We start from the raw sequence: 20,610 nt of genomic DNA, 5'->3' as shown, positions 1-20,610 counted from the left end.
TGGAGGTAGGCACTTTTTTCTCAGGATCTTAGTTTCATCTCTTGAAAGACAATTGATAGGAATTTCACAACTGAATGGGTGGGCGGGGCAGGATTGACGTTACCCGCCCTGCAAGGGCCCCGGAAGACCCGCATCCCCCGCCTCAGGCGGGATGTGGAGGTCCTCCCTCTGGCGGACCCTCGCTAGCGCCCCGCGGCCCCGCCCCGCTGGGACCGCGGTCTGAAAGATGCTGCAGCCTAGGAGGCGGGACCTGAAGGCGGTCGCCAGCGCCCCCCGCGCCGATTGGACGCAGCCGAGACCGGCGCTACGCGATTGGCTAGCCTTGAGGCAGGGGCGGAGCCTGGATCCTGCAGCGGGGCGGCGGGGATGCGGCCAAAGCCCGGGAAGCTGCTGCGGGGGCGATGGCCGCACCAAGCCCCGGGCCTCGCGAGGTAGGTGCGAACCACAGAGAGGACAGGAGAGGGAAGGGTTGGTGGGCTGGGCCGGGTCTCCCCTCAGGCAAAAGCGCGGACACGCCCCCATCCAGCCAAGGAGGGGCCCTGCCCTGGGTGAGGGCCAGGACACGCCCCACGTGGGGTATAGGTATGAAGGAAGAGGGTGATCTGGCGGGTATTCCCCAGGTCTTCCTCAGTTTCCTTATCAGGAAAATGGGGATGGTGGCAAAGCTCCTTCATAGGGCTGTTAGGAGCTCCAGCCCAGCCGGTGCTGGGCACATGCTGGGCGCCCACTAGTAATGAGCCAACTGGTAGTGATCTCAGCATCGTGCTGACCCTCCGCGCTGGCCTGGAGGAACCCAGCGCAGGCACGCGGAGATCTGACTGAATCACCGGCACTCAGCTCCTGCTGTCAAGGCTTCCTGTGCTCCAGCTTTTCAAATTCTACAGTAACACAGCTGACACCTGCCACGAAGGAGTCACTAGTTCTCACATTGCAGATGAGGCAGGGGTCCACCCAGGGCGATTTACCAAAGGTCACGCAGCTGACGAGAGACTGCCAGCTTAAGCTGGGTTTGACAGCAGAACGCATGCTCTGCCTGTGATAACCGTGGCTCTGTTTGGACACTGTGGGCCAGCACCTGGTGAGATGGGCACAGCATTATCCCTACTTTACAGCTGAGGAAACTGAGGCAGAGAAAGATGAGGTGAAGACTCACAAGTAGTGGAAGTGGGACTTGAACCTGGGTCTTTTCCCTCTGAGATGCCATTGGGTGCTCTTTGCTTCTGGTGCCTCTTCTCACCAGGTCCTGGCCCCCTCCCCAGAAACTGGACGCAGAGCAGCCACCTCAAGTTCCAACCGCCGTGGCCTCCTCTGGCGCCTTCGAGACAAGCAATCACGCCTGGGCCTGTTTGAGATCAGCCCAGGACATGAGCTGCATGGGCTGACATGTATGATGCAGGCAGGGCTCTGGGCTGCCACGCAGGTCTCCATAGACCACCCGCTCATGGTAAATGGCCAGGTGGTCTCGTGCACCCCACAACACTGAGGGCAAGACCTGGCTGATGGCCTGCCTTGCTAATACTGCCGAACTGAGGATCAGAGAGGGCTCCTAAGCAGAGGAAGGCCCAGGCTTGTTGCAGGGAGGGAGGAACATTCTGAGTGGTGGGAATCCCGGAATCTTGGGGTGTGAGGAACCCCTCAACTCAAGTGATTGCTGTGTGACTCTAAGTGGGTCTCTACCTCTCTCTAGACCTCAGTGCCCCCATCTGTAAAATGGATGGAGGGCTTTACACTCTGGTTTCTGAGGTCATCCCAGCCCTGCCAGGGTGTATGGTTGAGAAGGGATCCTACCCCCACCCTGCCAGCCCAGCCCATCCTCCCTGGAGCTTATGCTGGGGCCATGCTGGCTCAGCAGAAAGGGCCACCCAGCTGCAAACTCAGCAGCTGGGCGGGTCTGGGTGAGCATGTATGTTGTTTGTGTGTGTGCACATGTGCACAGTTTGAACTTATCACACAACCAAGTCCTGGTACAGGGACCTGGGGTCAAGGGAGAGTCCCCAGGGAGTCTAAATTCAATCTGAATTCTACGCCAGCTGAAAATCTTCCATAGGGCCCCAGTATTCACCACGGCCTCAAGACCCTGCTGCCTGCAAGGGCCAACTGTCCAGCATCATCCACATCCCTGCCTTACTGGCTTCAGACACTGAGGCCCGCCCTGCTCCCTTGCTGGTAGCCACCAATGTTTGCATTGCCATGAGCACCCTGCTCCAGCTCCATTACCTTTCAGATTTTGGCTCAGGGTCACCTCCCTGAGGAAGCCTTCTGTGATCCTGCCCCTTCCAGGCTGTGTCAGGCAGGTCCCTTGGCTTCAGGGCCATCTCTCTGTACTGGATGGAATCTGGCTTCATTAGGCCAACACATATGTCTGAGTGCATGTGCAGACTTGAACTCAGAGCCCGAGGCTGAGGACCCAGCAGTGGATGAGACACACCCTGCCTCAGTTACAGAGGTGCTCCCTCCAGTCCTGGAATGTACAGCAGCCCATCTGCCCAATTGAGGCACACACAGGGACACTTCAGGTCCCTGTTTGCTGAAGAAATCAAACTGAGGTCAGGGGGCAGGGCCTGGTGCAGAACACTTGAGATCCTGGGAAGGCAGTGGGGGACCTTGACTTTCCCTGACTCCCTCTACTGGTCCCTGCAGGGGCTGCCCTCCCAGGAGGATTTTTCTGAGGTCCTGACCCAGGTTCACGAGGTAGGAAGCCCAAGGCTCCTGCACGGGAGGGCGCCTGTCCTGGTCTTTCTCTTGCTCCTCGGGTTTCCCCATCTGTGCAGTGGGAGAGATGGCTGGCCCCAGGGAGTCACTGTGGAGCTGTTCTTTCTCCCATCCTCCCACCCCACCCCGCTTTGCTCCCAGGGCTTCGAGCTGGGCACCCTGGCTGGCCCAGCCTTTGCCCGGCTGCGGCGCTCCCTGGGCCTGGCGGAAGAGGACTATCAGGCCGCTCTGGGCCCCGGCGGCCCCTACCTGCAGTTTCTCAGCACTTCCAAGAGCAAGGCCAGCTTCTTTCTGTCGTGAGCTTGCTGCAGGGGTGGAGCGGGTGGAGGTGGCGCCTGGGCAGGGGGAGAGTCCACTGGGGAGAGAAACAGTGGTCAAGCTCAGGGAGGATCAGGGCCAGAGGGAGGAAAGACGAGGGCGAGACCGCCAGACCAGACCCGGGAGAAGGATCTTGGTGCGGGAGGCGGGTGGGAGACTCTCCCGCCCGGTGAGATCGAGACCTCTCCCGCCCACCCCGCAGCCACGACCAGCGCTTCTTTCTGAAGACCCAGCGGCGCCGGGAGGTGAGGGTGCTGCTCGCCCACCTGCCCCGCTACGTGCAGCACCTGCAGCGGCACCCGCACTCGCTGCTAGCGCGGTTGCTGGGTACGGAGGCTGGGGGCGGGTCTCAGAGGACAAAATTTCTGGGGAGGCTGGGGTCTGTGGGCGGGGCCAGGGCCTGGGGCGGGGCCCAAAGGCACAGACGTGATCCCACTGTCCCGGCAGGTGTGTGGCGGAGACCTAGCCCGTGGCGGGGCATCACTGGAGCTTTGTCTGGGGCTGGGGACACCGACTCGAGTCAAAGGAGAGGCCTGGCGGGCGGGGGGGGGGGCTGGAGGGGCGGGCTCAGGACGCCGCGAATTTTGAGAAGGAGGCTTGGAGCTGGCATGGAGGCTGGATGGACCCAGGGTGGAACTTGGGGGCCCTCACGTGGCGCCCTCTCCCCTTCCAGGAGTGCACAGTCTGAGGGTGGCCCAGGGAAAGAAGGTGGGTGAGGCCGCCGCAAGGTGACTGGGCGGTGGGGGCGGCAGGAAGGCGAGACCTGGCGTCCCTCACTCCTCACTGTCCCCAGAAATACTTCATCATCATGCAAAGCGTCTTTTACCCCGCCGGTCGCATCTGCGAGAGGTGAGTTGGCCGCGAGTAGGCCCAGCGCCTCGACGGCACCCCAAGTGCGTCACCTAACACTGCTCACTAAACAGTGAAACCGAGGCCCAGGAAGAGAGTGACACCAGCCACCGGCATCTCTTGAGCACTCGGCACTGTGTTGAGCTCTTGCGTTCATTATCTTTTTTACTCCCAGAGCCAGGGGGAAGGATGGGTGGTTTATATCCTTATTTTATAGCTGAGGAACTGAGGAAGGCCAAGGTCACAGCGGGAATAAGGGGAGCAGGGATCCAAACCCAGCCTGGCTACATGCAGCCCCGACTCTGCCTGCAGGTTGCCCCTGAGCGGTCCCCAACCCCAGAGCCATCAACTTCCCCCTGCCCTCCTGGTGATGTTTATGGGCCATTTTTGGGTTGACCAGGTGTCAAGCTGGGCTTCCAGGGCTGTGCTTCCAGAGGTCTGAGTGTGAATCCCTGTTCTGGTCTTTGCTTTGCGTGGCTCAGAGAAGTCAGAGGAACTCTCCGAACCTCAGTTTCTTCATCTCTAGCATGGGGACACTAGCAGACTGGGATTGTTGTGAGGATAGAGATGCTGCATATTTTCACCCAGTAGAAAGTCTTCTTTCTAATCAGTACCTTGTGGAGCTTGTTGTGTGTCTTATCTCTGCAAAGCTGAACCTGTCCCGCACCTTCCAGGTATGACATCAAGGGCTGTGAGGTAAGCCGCTGGGTAGAGCCGGCCCCTGCGGGCAGCCCCCTTGTCCTGGTGCTGAAGGACCTCAACTTTCAGGGCAAGACCATCAACCTGGGTGAGCTACGGGTGTGGTCACTGTCTATGCCAGGGTGAAGGGTGGATGGGTGTCCCTGGCACTGCCCTCTGCCCGGGTCCTTAAGAGCCTAGATTCTAGGGTCAGGTAGAACAGGTCTCAAATCCTGGCTTCACCGCTTGCAATGCTAGGTGACCAAGGAAAACGATAGATGAGTTTCCTCATTTGTGAAATGGGGTCCGGAATGACGCCTGCCTTCCTGGGGCTGGCCTGGGCTGAGTGCTCAGCAGGGTTACTGATGCTCCCGCAGGGCCCCAACGCAGCTGGCTTCTCCGCCAGATGGAGCTGGACACGGCCTTCCTCCGGGAGCTCAACGTGCTGGACTACAGCCTCCTGATGGCCCTCCAATGTCTCCATGAGGACGAGAGGGGCCAGGGCAGCTGCCTCATCTTGCGCATGGCCAGGTGAGCCCCACCCGGCAATGGCGAGGACAAGGGTGAGGGAGAAATCAGGTGTGGGAATGCAGAGCACCGGCTGGGGCAGCCAGGTTAGCAGAGGCAAGGGGCACAGATGGACCCTAGCCAGGGACATAACTAATGAGGTCCCGCTGGACAAGGGACTCAGTACTGATTCAGAGAGTCTGCCCGTGTTCCAGCAGGGATTGTGGGATCACGAAGGTTTCCGCCAGGGCAAACACCTACTTAATTTCAGCCACAGAAAGGGTCCTGGCCACTGGGTATGGTGGCACACACCTGTAATCCCAGCTGCTCAGGAGGCTGAGGTAGGAGTATCCCTAGTTTGAGGCCAGTCTCAGGAACTTAGTGAGACTGTCGAAATTTTTCAAAAGGTCTGGAAATATGGTTAAGTGGCAGGGCACTTGCCTAGCATGTGCAAGGCCCTGGGTTCAATCCCCTGCACTGAAAGGAAGGAAGAAAAGGGGTGTCTCTCCTCTCAGCCAGGCATCCCCTCCTTAGAGCACTGAGGGCACCATCATTGTGTCCCCTCCCCCTTTGTAGCAGTAATTGTCACTCCTTGCTTGCTAACCAGGAGCTGGTGAGACTGAGATGAGCCTCATTTTAGCCTGAGAGAGGGAAGCGGGGTTGGGGAGTGGCTCCCGAGGACCCACGGGCTCTTGCTTAGTTACTAGGTGGTCCTTCTCCCGCCCACTGTGCTTGAACGAATGACATGGGATCAAAGCAGGCACTTGAAGACTCAAAGCCTTCCATCTGGTGGGTGGACAAGGGAAGTGACAGATGAGGTCCTCTCCTCCAGCCCCATTCCTGCCCCTTAGAAAGAGACCCTGGGATGGGTAGGGAAGGGCAGGACCAGGCTGGGCCCACCTGAATGGATGGCTCTTGCTGTGGGTCACAGGTCGTCTCCTTCCTTGCCTTCCACTGGGCAGCTAATGCTCAGGCCACCGCTGGCATTCAGTCAGTAAGTCCTGGTTTGCTTAGAAAGGTTATTGTTACAGCTGGGTGTGGTGGCACATGCCTGTAATCCCAGCGACTTGGGAGGCTGAGGCAGGAGGTTCAAAGCTAGCCTCAGCAACTTAGCAAGGCCCTAAGCAAGTCAGTGAGACCCTGTCTCTAAATAAAGTATAAAAAAGGGCTGGGGATGTGGCTAGTGGTTAAGCACCCCTGGGCTCAATCCCCAGTACAAGAAAGAAAAAGAGAGAGAGAAAGAGAGAAGGAAAGGAAGAAAGGAAGGGAGGGAGAGAGAGAGGGAGAGAGAGAGAGAGAGAAAGAGACAGAGAGAGAGAAAAGGAGAGGGGAGGGGAGGGGAGGAGAGGAGAGGAGAGGAGGAAGGTTAGTTATTGGGCTGGGGGTGTGGCTCGGTGGTAGAGCCCTTGCCTAACACATGTGAGTGCTGGGTTCGAGCCTCAGCACCACATAAAATAAAGATATTTTTTGTCCATCTACAACAAAAAAAATAAAAAAAAAAAGAAAGAAAGAAAAAAAGAAAGAAAGAAAGAAATAAAGAAAGAAAGAAAGAAAGAAATGTTATTGTTACATTGAATTTTTTTTCATGCTGTTCCTCCCACCCCCTCGCCTAATTCCCAGCCCCACTCAGAAAACACACACACACCCGGCCCCACATTTCCCGTGTCAACTTGTCTGGCTCTCAAACCACTGGTTCTGATTGATTGCCTCTCTGGCAGAGTTTATCTCCTTTGGCTTTTTTCTCCCAAGACCCTGATAGGACAGGAATAAAGCCCCTCAGTAACCCCCACAGGGCAAAGTTAGGGAATTGAACCTGCTTCTGCTGGGACTGGGGGTCCTGCCAAAGACTTCTTCTGATTTGCAATGTTTTGAAGCCAACACACACACACACACACACACACACACACACACACACACACATTTGCACACTGGGGTTGTTGAACTTTGTTTGCAAAATTTCAGCTGTGACTCCTAGACTTACCGGGTTGGATGGCCCCAAACAGAAGTTTAGGAAATACCTACATAAGGGATTTACCCAAAGTCACGTGGCTGGTAAGCTCAGAGCCAGGGTCTGTGTGACCCAAATGCTCTAGACTGGCACTACCCAAGAGAAAAATAATGAAAGCTACACCTGTACTTTATTTTCTTTACTTTTTTGTTGGTGCATTGTGATCATACATAAACGCATTATGCCGGATTCGTGCATGCACATAATTTGATCAATCTCATTCCCCAGTACACGTGTACTTTAAATTTTTCAAGGAGTTTCAGTTTAAAAAAAAGAAACAGATTGTTAATTTTAATAGTATAATTTACTGAGTGCATCCAAAATTTGATCAATTTCATCTGATCAACATAAAAATCGATAAGATAGTTCATATTCTTTTTCCCACACTGTCTCCGCAATTCAGTACGTGTGGGACGCGAACCGCACGTCTCCAGCGGGGCCGGCTGCCTTTCAAGCGCTCGGGGCACCTGTGGTCGGTGCTTGCGCATCTCCAGAGCACCGGCCTCCACTTGGCCTCCAGCCGACCTGACGCCACCGGCTCAGGCACAGCAGGAGTGGGAACCGGGCTGCCCGGTGGGGGCTCCCCGGAGGAGGAGGCAGCCTCACTCTCCGGTTGGCCCACCCCCAGGTCTGTGCAAGGGGCGCAGAGCCCGGAGGAGCCCGAGGCCCAGAACCGCCGGCTGCTGCCAGACGCCCCCAACGCCCTCCACATCCTGGACGGACCCGAGCAACGCTATTTCCTGGGCTTAGTGGATCTCGCCACGGTCTACGGGCTTCGCAAGCGGCTGGAGCACCTGTGGAAGACGCTGCGCTACCCGGGCCGGACCTTCTCTACCGTCAGCCCGGCTCGCTACGCCCGTCGCCTCTGCCAGTGGGTAGAGGAGCACACCGAGTGACCCGCACCTGGCCGCATTCTCCTTTTTGGGACAATGGGCACGCGCCGGGAACGCTGGTTCCAGCCCGGCCCGGGCAGCTCGCCTGCTGTTCCTCCAGATGGCCACCGGAGGGCAGCATCCGCCAACTAATGCTATAACACTCGCTCCTTTGATGGGGGCGCTGTGCCCGGTGTTGTCCCCTATAATCAGTCCATTTAATCCTCAAAAAATGCTACTATTCTCTCTTTACAGACCATGCAATGGAGGCTCAGAGGGCGAAGGCACTGAGCAAGATTATTCAGCAATAAATGCTGGAACCAGGACTCCACCATGCCTTTGGGACCTGGGAGCCTGTATTCTTAGCCACTGGCTCCCTGGCCCTATCCTCATACTCCTGGGAAGGGGGAGCCTGAAGGCTCTGCCCCCTCATCTTCGAGATGGGGAAACCGAGGCCCAGAGGCCTGAAGGGGCTTATGCACGGGTAAGTGGCCAGTTCAGCCCCCAGAACCCCGGCCTCCTTACTCTATTGAAGGTGGAAGAAGGCAGGGGGAGGGGGCTTCCTGGAGCTCTGGGAAGCACTTTTAAAGATCCACTATTTATCTCCGGTGAGTTCTGTCCTCTGGGAGTCCCTTTTCCCATCTGTGAAATGGAGGCAAGGGTCAGTTGTCAGACCAAAGTTCTGGGCTGCAGACACTACTAGGATCCTGTGCAATAGTCCCATGTCACCCCTTCTCCCTCCTCCAGGAATCTCCAGTCTGGCCTCTGACCTCAGTCCAATCCAACCATACCCAAGTGGGCCTTTCCTTCAGCTGCTCTAGGCTGTGTGACCAGGGCAAGGTGCTAAACCTCTCTGTGCCTCAGTGGTCTAATGTGTGAAATGGAAAGGAAGAAAACGGACCTCATTAACTCATTAAATATTTATTGAGCACCTGCCATGTGACAGGCTCTCTGCTGAGCAATGGAAACCTGGGGATGGAGCAAGATGCCATCATGGAACTAAGGGTCTGGGTGGCCAAAGCTACCTGGTGTGACAAAGCCCCGTGGAGAAGCAGGGGGACTCTGGAGCTGGGGCAAGGAGGCTCTGTGTGGTGTTGGGAAGAGGCTCAAGTGAGACCAGAAGAGTCAGACAGACTCCTGGGTGCGGGTGGGGGTCTCAGCCAAGAGCACTGCCAGGGCCTGAGGCCAGAGAAGGAAAATGCCTGGGTGAAAGGGGACAAGGGGTGAGTGCGGGTGAGACCCCGGGGGCTGCGCAACTCAGCACTGGGGAGGGTCGCTCAGTGACACCGAGTGTTGCCATTCCACTTGCCTGTTGGGTAAGGCCAGAGACGGCGGTGGTGGCGTGGGTTCCAGGAATATTTAAGAGACTGACATCACTGCTATTGTCTGGGTGGCCTTGGGTCATGACTCAACCTCTCTGAGCTGGCATAAACCACGGAATTTCTTGCTCCTGCCCAGCAGGAAGCTGGGCTGCAGAGCTGTTAGGCCCCTGTTATCAGTGGGGAGGTGATGGGTCAGGGAAGTTCAGGGGGTGCAGGGTGTCACAGCAGGAACTGGGGTCAGCTGCCACATTTCCTGGGGTTTGGATCCAACCAGGCTGACCAAGAGCACAGAGCCCTGCTGTCCTGCAGTGACAGCTCAGCCCAGCAATGCATCTAGGCAGGGCCTTCAGCTGCAGGGGAGGAAGTGACTTGTCCGAGATCTCATGGGACCAGGACTCCTAGCCTCATTCAACAGACATTTAGGAGCTCCTAGTGTGCGCCAGGCACTGTGCAGTGCCAGAGATGTCCCCGAGAACATGACGGGTCTGAGCCGAGAATGTAGAGGGCATGGGGGTCTTAAATAAACCAATTAATACACAGGGACATTTTGAGTGTGACAAATATTATGAAAAAAGTCAACTGGCCATGTGATAATCCATGGCATGTGATAAGCGGTTCCAGGTAGAAGATGCGCTGAGTACGAAGGTCCTGAGATAGGAATGAGCTGGATGCGACTGGCATGTCAGAGGATGGCCAGAGTGGAGGGAGGTGACTCAGAGGCAGGCAGGTGTTCCCATGATGCACGGCTTATAGTCTGGAGTAAGAACAGTGGCTGCTTCCAAAACCCAAGTGGAGATTTCAGTTCCACTGTGGACTCTGGATCCTTATCTACCCTGGGAGCTTGGGCCATTTGGGCATGTCGCCTTCTCTCTGTTGCCCTGTCAAACCTCTCTGGGAAGGAATCCTTGCCTCACTAGTCATTGTGAATGATGAATGAATCCACAGGGAACTTTTCACCATTAGGCCCTTGGGGTTGGGTCTATGTTCAAGAAACCGGAAGGATGAGGGCTTGGAAGCCAGAAGCACTCTGGCTTTGGGGACCCACTGTGTGACTGAGGGGCCAGGCTCTGCGGGGAGGAAGAAGAAGGGCTTGTGCTCAAAGGAAACCTCTAGGATCAGGGCCACTTCAGTCACCCTCCCTGCCCCTGAACAGGACAGGGGAAGGCATGGGGGTTCAGAGTGCCAAGGGTATCGGCTTTGCACCTGGAGCAGGACAGGCATGGAAGGTTGCTGTGCTGGGGACAGACCCACTGGCATCCTGCCCATCCCCAAGCCTCTGAGAAAAAGGAAAATGGACTCTGAAATGGGGTCCAGAGAGGAACCTGGGCTGGTTCCCAGGCTAGTGCCCCAAAGTGGGAGGTGGGCATGTCTGGGATGGTTAGGCGAGTTGTCTTTTGGTTTTTGGTTTTGCTGTAGGGGGTGAAACCCAGGGCCCTGTGCATGCTAGGCAAGCGCCCTGTCCATGTGGCCCAAATGTAACTTTTAAGAAAAAAAGCTCTTGGGGCCTGTGATTTCCACTTTGCCCGAGGCCTACCTCTCTCCTTTGCCCCATAACTGCCCCTTCAGTCCTCTCTGCCCTCAGTCTGGCCCTCGAAGCCACCTGCTTTGAGATCCTTATGGGATGCCATCTGAGCCTTCGAATGGGACACATTTCAGCATGAGACCCAACAGAAGGAACCTGCACTTTGGGAGGTGCAGCTCTGGAGACCTGGCTCTGAGGAAAGCCGCGGGCGGTTCCAATCCTGGCTCTGTAGGTCGCAGGTTCCTACTTCACAGAGGAGAAAAGCTCAAGGTGAAGGTCACATGGACATAATCAAAATAAAACAAGCATATTAAAAACAATTTGTTTCTTCATTATTTATCTAAATTTCAATTTAACTGGGCGTCTTACATTTTACTGGCTAAGTCTGGCAACATTACCAACTTGAAAGGGCTGTCTGACCCGCAGCCCCTGCTTAATTTCCTTTGCCCCCACCCGCACTGGCAGAAGCTCAAGTCTGAACCGCCAGGCAGCCACTGCACCGTGGCTCCGACACCTCCAGGTCTCTTTCTTCTGTGGTCCAGGCCCGGGCAAGGACCGGCGGATTTGCCGGAGCACGAAAGGGACAGAAGCAGAAACCCAGATCCCGACCCCCGGGCAGACGCCCCGCCCCAACCCCCGGACCGTGCGGACAGCCACGCACGCCCCGCCCACGCCGCGGCCCCGCCCAGGTCGCGCCGGCCGGGCGCGCAGGCCCCGCCCCGTCCCCGCAGGCCCCGCCTCCGCTCCGGCCGCGCTGGTTGGGCTTCCAGCCTGCAGAAGCTGCGGCCGCGGCGCCGCCTCCGCCCGGGGCCCCGGCTTCCAGCCCGGCTCGCCCGGCCCGCGGGACATGGATCTCCGAGCAGCGGATCGTGAGCCTCCGGAGCGCCCTAAACTGCCCGCCCGGTTAGCGCCCGGCCGGGGGAAGGGGCGGGGAATCTTGAGGGGTGGAAATCCCACGTCCTGCGGTCGCGGGCCTCTCCATCGTCCCGCGGATAGGGAGGTAGGATGGATGGGGTGGGAATTCCGGCTCCTGACTCCATGCGCCTCAGACCTGACGGGTGACCTTGAGTCGGGAGCATCTCCTCTCTGCCTCTCCTTCCCCATCTGCACAATGGGGATTGGTTTGGCGGGAGGTTTCTCGAAGGTCGCCGATTCCAGCCTCTTTAGAATGGGACACTGAGGTCCGATTTTTGAGACTTCAAGGCATTTGATTCCTGGGCTCCATTTGCCTTGACCCTGGCCTGGACCCTCTCCTACCTCAGTTTCCTGGCACCCCGTCTGCCTTTTACCTTCTCGGCTCTGAGTTTCTGGGTCTTGGCAGGTGCTGGGCTCACACCCCTTTCCTGCCCAAGCCCTGGAGACAGCAACCTCCCGACTGCTGACGGCCAGCGACAGTATGAAGGCTCGGGTAAGTGGCTCAGAAGAAGGGCTCCTGGGGACTTGGAGGTGCCTAGTCACTGAGTAACCTCAGCAGCTTTCCCATGCCAAGAATGACAGTCACTTTTTGGCGGGGGTGCTCCGGATGGGACCAGGGCCTTGGGCAGGCTAAGGACTAAGCCTGCACCACTAAGCCACACCCCCAGACCCTGATGATGACTTCTGACCGCACCGCTCCTGAGCAGAGGAGAAGGGTGACTAGCCTCAGAGCCCAGTCCTGCTCTTGGAGACTGTGTGACCCAGGCAAGTGACATCCCCTTTTTGGTTTCAGTATCTTGCTCTCCCGCCCATAAAATGGAAGTAATAGTACTACATGGTCACCCAGGTGGTCCACCCTGAGTGAGCTAGTGTGTGAAGGTTCGGGTCTGCTGCTTTTGTCTTTATTTGGGAGTACCTGGTTGTGGGGAGAGACCTGGGTGTTGAGGGTTGTTAACCTCAACTGCTGGACTGCCCGAGTCAAAGTCTCTGGGTCTTTGGTCCCTCACAGGCAGGGGACCAGGTGCGAGGCAGAGCCTGAAGCCTCAGGGACTAAACCCTGTCCTCTGAACAGCTGGCCACACAGAAGAGATTTATTTTTAGAAACTTATGTGGCTTGTGGGCAGAAAAGAAAGGGTAGCCCTCTGGCGGGATGTGCCTAGGGCTGGAAGCAGGGGCTGCTTTCCCACTCTGGTTTTCAGAGAGCCCCGGCAGCTGCTTTATGAGGTGGCATAGGGCCTAGAAAATTGGAGCCTGCAGAGACACGTGTTGACCAGTATGGTCCAGCATACCATGGCAGATGGATCCTGTCCCGGACCAGGCAGCCGCTCCTGGGAGGCTTAGAGGGGGCTTTCACTGAGTGGACCAGCAGGACTGGCCCCAGGCCTGGGCCCAGATTAGAGGGCTGAAGGCCTTCCTGGTTCAAATGGCCCCTGGTGCCTGGTTTCTAGGGGTGGAGTGTCAGGGAACCAGCTCTTCAAGTATTGACAGCATTTCTTGAGTAATGTTTCCCTGCAGTCCCCTTCTACCACCTGGACTGCTGGTCCCCAACCTGCTCATCAACTAGGGGCTTGCACGGGTTGGGGATGGCAGTGGGGCCACGGAGGCAAACTCTGAACTCTGAGCCAAAGGCCAGAGAGATGGAGACGCATACCCAAGGCTGCACGGTGCACCCAAGACTCAGGTTGACACTTTAACACCCACCCTGCTGCTTCTTTGCTGTATGGCCTTGAACTTGAGCTCTATCTTCAACCCAAATTGGTTTCCTTACCCAAGAATGGGATGCTGGAGTTATTTCCATGGCTTCATGTGTCCAGAAACTGGCACATCTGGGGAAGGCCTGGTTAATGGCAACTGGGAATTCTTAGGGCTGTTGAAGTGGAGTTCAGATCTGGGAGACTGGAGCACACCCGCCATGTTCCCTGTTACCACTGTCTCCCCCAGGATCGCCTCCTGCTCATCATCCTGTGCTCCTTGGTCTTCTCTGCTGTCTATGTCCTCTTGTGCTGCTGGGCCTGCCTGCCCCTTTGCCTGATGACATGCCTGGAGGACCGCCACCCCCTTATGAGCCCCAGGCCCACGGTGCCAGGGCCCCTGCACTTTAGTGGATATAGCAGCGTGCCAGATGGGAAGGTGAGTCAGGTGGGCAGCCTGTCGGCGCAGGTCTGGCTGAGGCTGCCAGGGTGCCCCCAACTCTGGGGAACAGGGAGAACCAGGCTGGTGCCAGACCAGCCTGAACCCTGAGCTTGGCTCCTCTGCTCACCAGCTGTGTGCTCTTGGCCAGCCACTTCCCGCTCTGAGCCCCCAAGTTCTAAGAGGAAATGGGCTTTAGGAAGCAAATTGCCTAGCTGCTCCTAGCTGGATGCTGGGGATGAAAAGTTCGTCTAACAGGGTAGCTGCCCACCTGGCACCGCAGTCTGGCAGGAGAGGCAGACACGGTCCTAGCATGCTGGGGTACTTGCAGTCTGCGCACCTTTAGATTTATCCGTCTGCACACTCTCCACTCAACAAACACATACTTGGCCCCAGCACTGTGACTAGCCTTGTGCTGACGGTGGCTGAGGATAGAGATGACACAGGTAAAGGTCTTTACAACCCCAGGGCCCCCTCTCTGAAGGGACAGGGACACTGGACTCAGCTGTGGCCCCTGCCTGGCGTGCCCACCTCCCCATGGGCACTTCACACCCCTTGCCCTGATTTCAGGGGCCCCACGTGGTAGGTTTCTTATCTAGCCCAAAGATACCCAGTGCTGATCTGTGGTGCTGAAAGCTCCAGGTTCTCTGTCTGGTGGCTGTTGGTGTGTTGGGGGAGGGTGTGCTCAGGAACCCTGTCTTGGAGCTGGATTTCAGGTCCCCATCCCTCTGAGTCTCAGTCGCCCCCTTACCTGTAAAAGATGATGATGGTGGCTCCTGCCTTTGTGGGGATGCTGTGAGAGTCAGCAGATGATCCAAGTGTACAGAACAAGTGCCTGGTAAATGTGTGAGGAGGGCCGAAGGTGTGGCTCCATGATAAGGCGCTGGCCTGGGGTGCGCGGGATCCGAGGATCCATCCCGCAGCTGCAAGAGAAGGAGCGTCAAAGAGAATGTGTGATGCCAGGCAGGGACGTGGTGGTGCTAAGCAACTTAGTGAGACCCTGTCTCTAAATAAAATATTAAAATGGGCTGGGGATGTGGTTCAGTGGTTAAGGTCCCTGTGTTCAATCCCCAGTACCAAAAATTAAAAAAAAATTTTTTTTTTTTTAATGAAGAAACAAAAATAACTGGGAGGTGCAAACTCTTGTGTCCCCCTGGAGTGGCCAGGTGAGACAAATGCTAGGGTAGGCTGAGTGGATGCTGTCCCTTCACCATGGTGGAGGCCAGAGTTCATTTCAGACACTTACACCCTTTAGGGACTTGGCCCAGGGAGGCCATGTTCTCTTGCTTTTCTTTCTTTCTTTGTGTGTGGGTGGGAAGGGAGTAAAAGGAGGGCTTGAACCCAGTAGTGCTTTACCACTGAGCCACATCCCCAGCCCTTTTTTATCTTTTTTTTTTTTTTTTCTTAACCTGGGGATTGAACTTAGGGGCACTTGACCACTGAGTCACATCCCCAGCCCTATTTTGTATTTTATTTAGAGTCAGGGTCTCACCAAGTTGCTCAGCGCCTCACTTTTGCTGAGGCTGACCTAGAACTACAGTCCTCCTGCCTCAGCCTCCCAAGTCACTGGGATGACAAGCACCACCATACCCAGCTCTCTCACTCTCAGGGTCCTTTTGTAGCCCTCTCTGGGCTCCTTTTCAGAAGTTTTTTTTTTTGCTTTGATCTTTTATATTTTGGACTCACCCATCCTAGGCAGATCCTTTACCACTGAGCCACACTCCCACCCCAATTTTCAGAAGTTTGATAGAGGTTTTGGCTTTCCATGGAAAAATACAATACTCTCCGTGAGTTTGGGGACAGGAATTCATGCATTGCAAAATATTTCTGCCCTGCCGTGTCCTGCCCTCACTTCTTCCTTCATCCGCATTCCCAGCTTCTTATTTCCTACAGGCGTTTTCCAGTCCTGTTCACAAGAGGGTCACGTAGGTGTTTTCATCCCCATTTTAGAGATGAGGAAATGGAGGCCAGAGGCTTGCCTGAGGCCCCATAGCTAGGAAGGGGTGGGGCCAGGGTTCCCAAAGCTGTGGTGGGCACTGAAGACTTCTTTTACTTATAAACTGGGTACCATGTGGGTTGACTGAGGCAGGGGAGGGGGGCCCAAGTGTGGTTCTGAAGAACTGAGGTTCATGTTTACTTAACACTTTATGATATTCAGTCTATGCCAGAGACTGTTCTAGTGCTTTATAAATATTTAATATTTGCTCCTGTGATCCTAATAAGGCATGGACTTACGTATGGACTTTAGGACCATAGGGACAGCAACAGAGACATATGACTGATGAGAAACCCTGGGACTCTGAATGTGGAATCTCATCTCTGTCACTTGCTGTCAGTGTGACCTTGGTAAAGTCACTCGCTTGCCCAGCTGCCATAGAGGTTTAGATCAGTCAGTCATTGGAGCTGATGCAGCCTTGGGTGAGGTCAGTGGATGTGGCCAGTGGACGTGGCCAGGCTGGGGGGGAGGAGCAGGTGTGAGGAAGCCCTGTGTCCCAGCCTCCCTCTTTTCCTCTACCTCTACCTGCAGCCGCTCATCCGCGAGCCATGCCACAGCTGTGCTGTGGTGTCCAGCTCCGGCCAGATGCTCGGCTCGGGCTTGGGTGCCCAGATCGACGGGGCCGAGTGTGTGCTTCGCATGAACCAGGCGCCCACCGTGGGATTTGAGGCGGATGTGGGCCATCGCAGCACCCTGCGCGTGATCTCGCACACGAGTGTGCCACTGCTGTTGCGCAACTACTCGCACTATTTCCAGCAGGCCCGCGACACTCTGTATGTGGTGTGGGGCCAGGGCAAGCACATGGACCGGGCCCTGGGTGGCCGCACCTACCGCACACTGCTGCAGCTCACCAGGATGTACCCGGGCTTGCAGGTGTACACCTTCACTGAGCGCATGATGGCCTACTGTGACCAGATCTTCCAGGATGAGACCGGCAAGAACCGGTGAGCCTGGGCCTGCCTGGGGAGCCAGGCAGCTGGGGCCTGCCTTCTCCAGAAGCCTCTTCTCTTGCCTGCCTGGGGTCAGCAACGATGGAGGCAGTCTGATCCTGCCCTCTAATCGGGGGCTGGAGGTGGAGGAACTGTCAATCATCAAATGTTCACCCAGACTGAGAATCCAGTGGTGGTGAGAGGCATGGGACCTCGGGAACCCTTAATGGGGACATTGACTGGCTGGAGAGATATTGGGGGTACTGCTGCCCTCTGGAGGGGATGGTCAGAGATCCCAATTAGTCTCTGAGTTTCCTTCCAGATAATAAATTACAATAACAGCAGCCATCTTCATGCACTGGGCATTCTGCATCCAAAATCTCATTTTATCCCTCACCCAGAAGAGGCCTCCTGACTCCCGCCAGCCCTCCCCACCTCCCAGCTAGGAAATTGTGTGAACCACCTCCAGTGGTTCAGCCAGAAACTTAGGCTTTGACCCTGATTCACCTCGTCTGCCCCCTGCCACTTGTGTTTGGCTCTTGACTCTCCTCCCATGCCCGTGGGTATGACCTTGACCCAGGCTACCATCCTCTCCTGCCTTTGCAGTGGCCCCTGGCTGGTCTCCCCCACTGCCCCTGTGCATGTAGTCCTGACAGCCACCGCCCGCTGGCCCTCAGCTCTCATTCGCACCTCCTGGAGTATAAATATGTGCGGCCTACTGCTTCCCACTTTTATCCATGGGCTCTGCTGCCCCCTGCTGTCTTTCAGGGCCTGATTGCCTAGATGAGGGGGACAAGTGGCAAGAGCCCCACCCCCATCATTCCGGGTTTGCTCAGGCCCAGCTTGGGTGGTGAGGTTGAACAGACCGGGTTTGTCCTGCCTCACCCGCTGCCCACTGCTGACCTCAGGCTGACTCTGCCCTCCTCAGCCTCTCTAGAGGTCGAGGTGGAGGGCCCCTGGCTGGGATGGTAACAGTGCTGCCACTCTAAGTATATGGGTGTCCGGAGGGACCAGCTGACAGTTTTCCCAACCTCTCTGCAGGAGGCAGTCTGGCTCCTTTCTCAGCACCGGCTGGTTCACCATGATCCTGGCCCTGGAGCTGTGCGAGGAGATCGTGGTCTACGGGATGGTCAGCGACAGCTATTGCAGGTCAGAGCAGCCGGCATGGGTAGGAGGAGAGGCAGGGAGGACTGTGGGCCCATGCAGAAGCTGCAGAGGCTTCATAACTGGTGACCAAGGTACAGACTCCCCAGGCATCAGGCCTCAGGACAGAGCTCAGCCTCTAGAATGGGCTGGGACAATGATCCTAGCTGCCAGTGTAGCTTTGGGCTGTCCTGCCTCTCCTGGGGCCTCCACCTCTTTAGGTATAAAATTGAGAAAAGAGGGGTGGCACCCTTGCCAAGCACCATGAGACCCTGGGTTCAATCCCCAGCACCACCAAAAAAAGAATGATATGTGTATATGTATTGATAATGTGTATCAGTGATATGCCACAGATAGGTTTCTATTTTTGATACTGTTTCAACATTATAACATTAAGTTCTGATACAGATTATCATATTACTTGGTAGTACTGTTACGGTATTGTATCTCAATATCATGATCACTAATGAGCTCAGGAAGGGTATTCACCCTCTGTTCTCTTTGGGATTTGTTGAGCATGTGGGTGGGATGACAGGAGTCCAGGTGCTCCTGCCAAGGCCCTGGCCAGACTGCTGGCCTGCACAGTGCCCCTGGGCAGGTGGGCGTGCAGGCTGGCAGCAGTGAACCCGGCCCCAGCAGGGCACTTTGCTGTCTTCATCCTTAGATCTGCACGCTTGCCCTGGAAGATGGGTGTACCATCTCCATTTTATAGATGGGCTTTTGAGGTTCACAGGGTACATTTGTGGCCAAGTCACCCAGCTTGTGAGAGGCAGACCTGGGGCTTTGAACCCTGGCCTTTGGGTTCTATGAGCTGACCTACTCCTCCCCTATCTGGGCTGGGCTTCTTGGGACCAGGTGTGGGTCTCCATGGGCGTGCAGCTCCTTGGGAAGGGTGGTCATGGGAGGTGGGTAATTCTGATGCCCAATACCTGTCCCACTCGGGCCTCCTTCCCCACCCCACAGGGAGAAGAGCCACCCCTCGGTGCCTTACCACTACTTCGAGAAGGGCCGGCTGGACGAGTGTCAGATGTACCTGGCGCACGAGCGGGCGCCCCGGAGTGCCCACCGCTTCATCACCGAGAAGGCTGTGTTCTCTCGCTGGGCCAAGAAGAGGCCCATTGTGTTTGCCCACCCGTCCTGGCAGCCCCAGTAGTCTCTGGTGCTGGCTGGCTGCCGTGCCTCTGCAGGACTGTGTCCCATCCCAGGCCACCACACTCCATCAAGAACATTTAATTTATGACTCTTGCTTCCTACCACATGCCAGTGGACCTGGGGTTCCTTCCTACCCCACCCTGGGGATATTTAGAGCCATCTCTAGTCTCATGACTTGAGGGGAAGCGGGAGGAGCTTTGTCTCTCCCATCCCTGAGGAATCCATGTCTTCTTTTTGGGGTTCATCCCACTGCCAGGTCTCTCAAGTGTCCTTTGCCCTGGGGCCAGTGGCCCCCCACTCACCAGCATCATGACCTAATGCCAGTCCTGTCGTCCCTCTACCCATCACCCCAGCTGCCTATGGTGCCACATTCTTGGGCTGGTGGCTCTGTTGGAGCAGTCAGCAGCTTGGGGTTTCTTGGTGCAGGGCCTTCAGGCAGCGCTCGCCGGGGCCTCTCCGGAGTGTACGGGTAAACGTGTTTTCTGGACCCTGTCTAGCGTGGTGATGTGTCTGGGGTGGGATCTGGGCTTCTCTCCCTGATGTGGTCCCCTAACTGTGGACTCGAGGACAGGTCCTGTCCTGTGGCCTTCAGGGATCACAGCTGTGTGGGCTTGGGTATTTAATCTGATTGTGTGTCTGCCCCGGGGCTTCCTGCCAGCAGTGCCAGCCCCACCCCTTTCCCACCAGGCCAGGTGTCCACAGCGTCTGGCCCCATGACTGTGCTGACCCAGGAAACTGGTTCCACATCCGAGGCTTCTTCAGGACCCTGCTCTGCCCAGCAGAGCCAGGGCCAGAGGATTCAGGGTGGGAAGGAAATGCCTCCACCCTGTGTTGCCTTCCTGGCCCATGGGTCAAATTCCAAAGATTTTGCCACTTAAATTCCCTGTTAACTCTAGTCTTGGTCCTTTGTAGGACAGGAAAGTAGCCAGCAGCCCTGGTGGGTGCTGAGCAGGGAGCTGCCCAGAAGTGAGGCCAGTCCTGCCCTGAGGCTGGGGCCTTTCCTTCCTTGAGCTTTATTTTCCTAAGCTGTGAAGTAGGGAAGCAGACCCACCCCCCATCCAGCCATCAGTAAGGGTATGAGGCCACTCCCAGAGGTGGCTGTGTTTTAATCTGCTTCCCAGGTGAGGCCAGCCACTTGGCTAAAGCCAGACATCGTGTGTGTGTGTGTCTGTGTATGTGTGTGTGTGTGTGTGTGTGTGTGTGTGTGTGTGTGCACGCGCGCAACAGCTGGGCCAGGATGCAGTCAGGCCTGAGACCTGCGCCCAAGGCCATAGCCTGTACCAGGGGCTGGAAGGAGGGCTTGGCCCTGCCCCCGTCCTTCACAGGGAGACCAGGAGACTAAAGGATGGAGCCCTGGGGTGCTAGTTCTCAGATCCCGGGATCAGGGCCCTCTTGGATGGGACCTGCACAGCACTCAAAGCTGGTGCTTAGCTTAGCTTAATCTCTGCTGTTGCCAACTTGAAATTCTTTGTAATTTTACCAAAGGGGCCTTTCATCTTGATTTTGCACTGGAACTCACAAATGATGTTCCAGGTGCTGTAGGTGACCTGATGCATC

The 20,610-nt window shown here is 56.4% G+C and overlaps 2 protein-coding genes across 4 annotated transcripts; both read left to right on the top strand.

Annotated features, from left to right (window-relative positions):
• The first annotated feature begins 366 nt into the window (after positions 1–366).
• Positions 367–11,385, top strand: PIP5KL1 (phosphatidylinositol-4-phosphate 5-kinase like 1). 2 transcript variants are annotated; one of them, XM_079112056.1, is made up of 12 exons: positions 391–431; positions 1,241–1,444; positions 2,641–2,691; positions 2,854–3,008; positions 3,233–3,357; positions 3,704–3,738; positions 3,824–3,879; positions 4,554–4,666; positions 4,935–5,088; positions 7,701–7,943; positions 8,200–8,428; positions 10,849–11,385. In XM_079112056.1, exons 1-12 carry the CDS (start codon positions 402–404, stop codon positions 10,873–10,875), a joined length of 1,422 nt encoding a protein of 473 aa, XP_078968182.1. In that variant the 5' UTR covers positions 391–401; the 3' UTR covers positions 10,876–11,385. The 2 variants fall into 2 exon arrangements, with proteins under 2 accessions (XP_078968183.1, XP_078968182.1); XM_079112057.1 differs by lacking the exon at positions 10,849–11,385 and having other exon boundaries at positions 367–431; positions 7,701–8,343.
• Positions 11,386–11,525: 140 nt separating this feature from the next.
• Positions 11,526–19,540, top strand: ST6GALNAC4 (ST6 N-acetylgalactosaminide alpha-2,6-sialyltransferase 4). 2 transcript variants are annotated; one of them, XM_079113595.1, is made up of 6 exons: positions 11,526–11,691; positions 12,110–12,196; positions 13,645–13,833; positions 16,361–16,773; positions 17,800–17,907; positions 18,865–19,540. In XM_079113595.1, exons 2-6 carry the CDS (start codon positions 12,185–12,187, stop codon positions 19,052–19,054), a joined length of 912 nt encoding a protein of 303 aa, XP_078969721.1. In that variant the 5' UTR covers positions 11,526–11,691; positions 12,110–12,184; the 3' UTR covers positions 19,055–19,540. The 2 variants fall into 2 exon arrangements, with proteins under 2 accessions (XP_078969721.1, XP_078969722.1); XM_079113596.1 differs by lacking the exons at positions 11,526–11,691; positions 12,110–12,196 and adding an exon at positions 12,225–12,468.
• Positions 19,541–20,610: the final 1,070 nt, after the last annotated feature.

The sequence above is a fragment of the Sciurus vulgaris genome, assembly GCF_902686455.1.
Source record: "Sciurus vulgaris genome assembly, chromosome: 15".
Classification (NCBI taxonomy): domain Eukaryota; kingdom Metazoa; phylum Chordata; class Mammalia; order Rodentia; family Sciuridae; genus Sciurus; species Sciurus vulgaris.
This window is presented reverse-complemented; position numbering and strand designations above follow the sequence as displayed.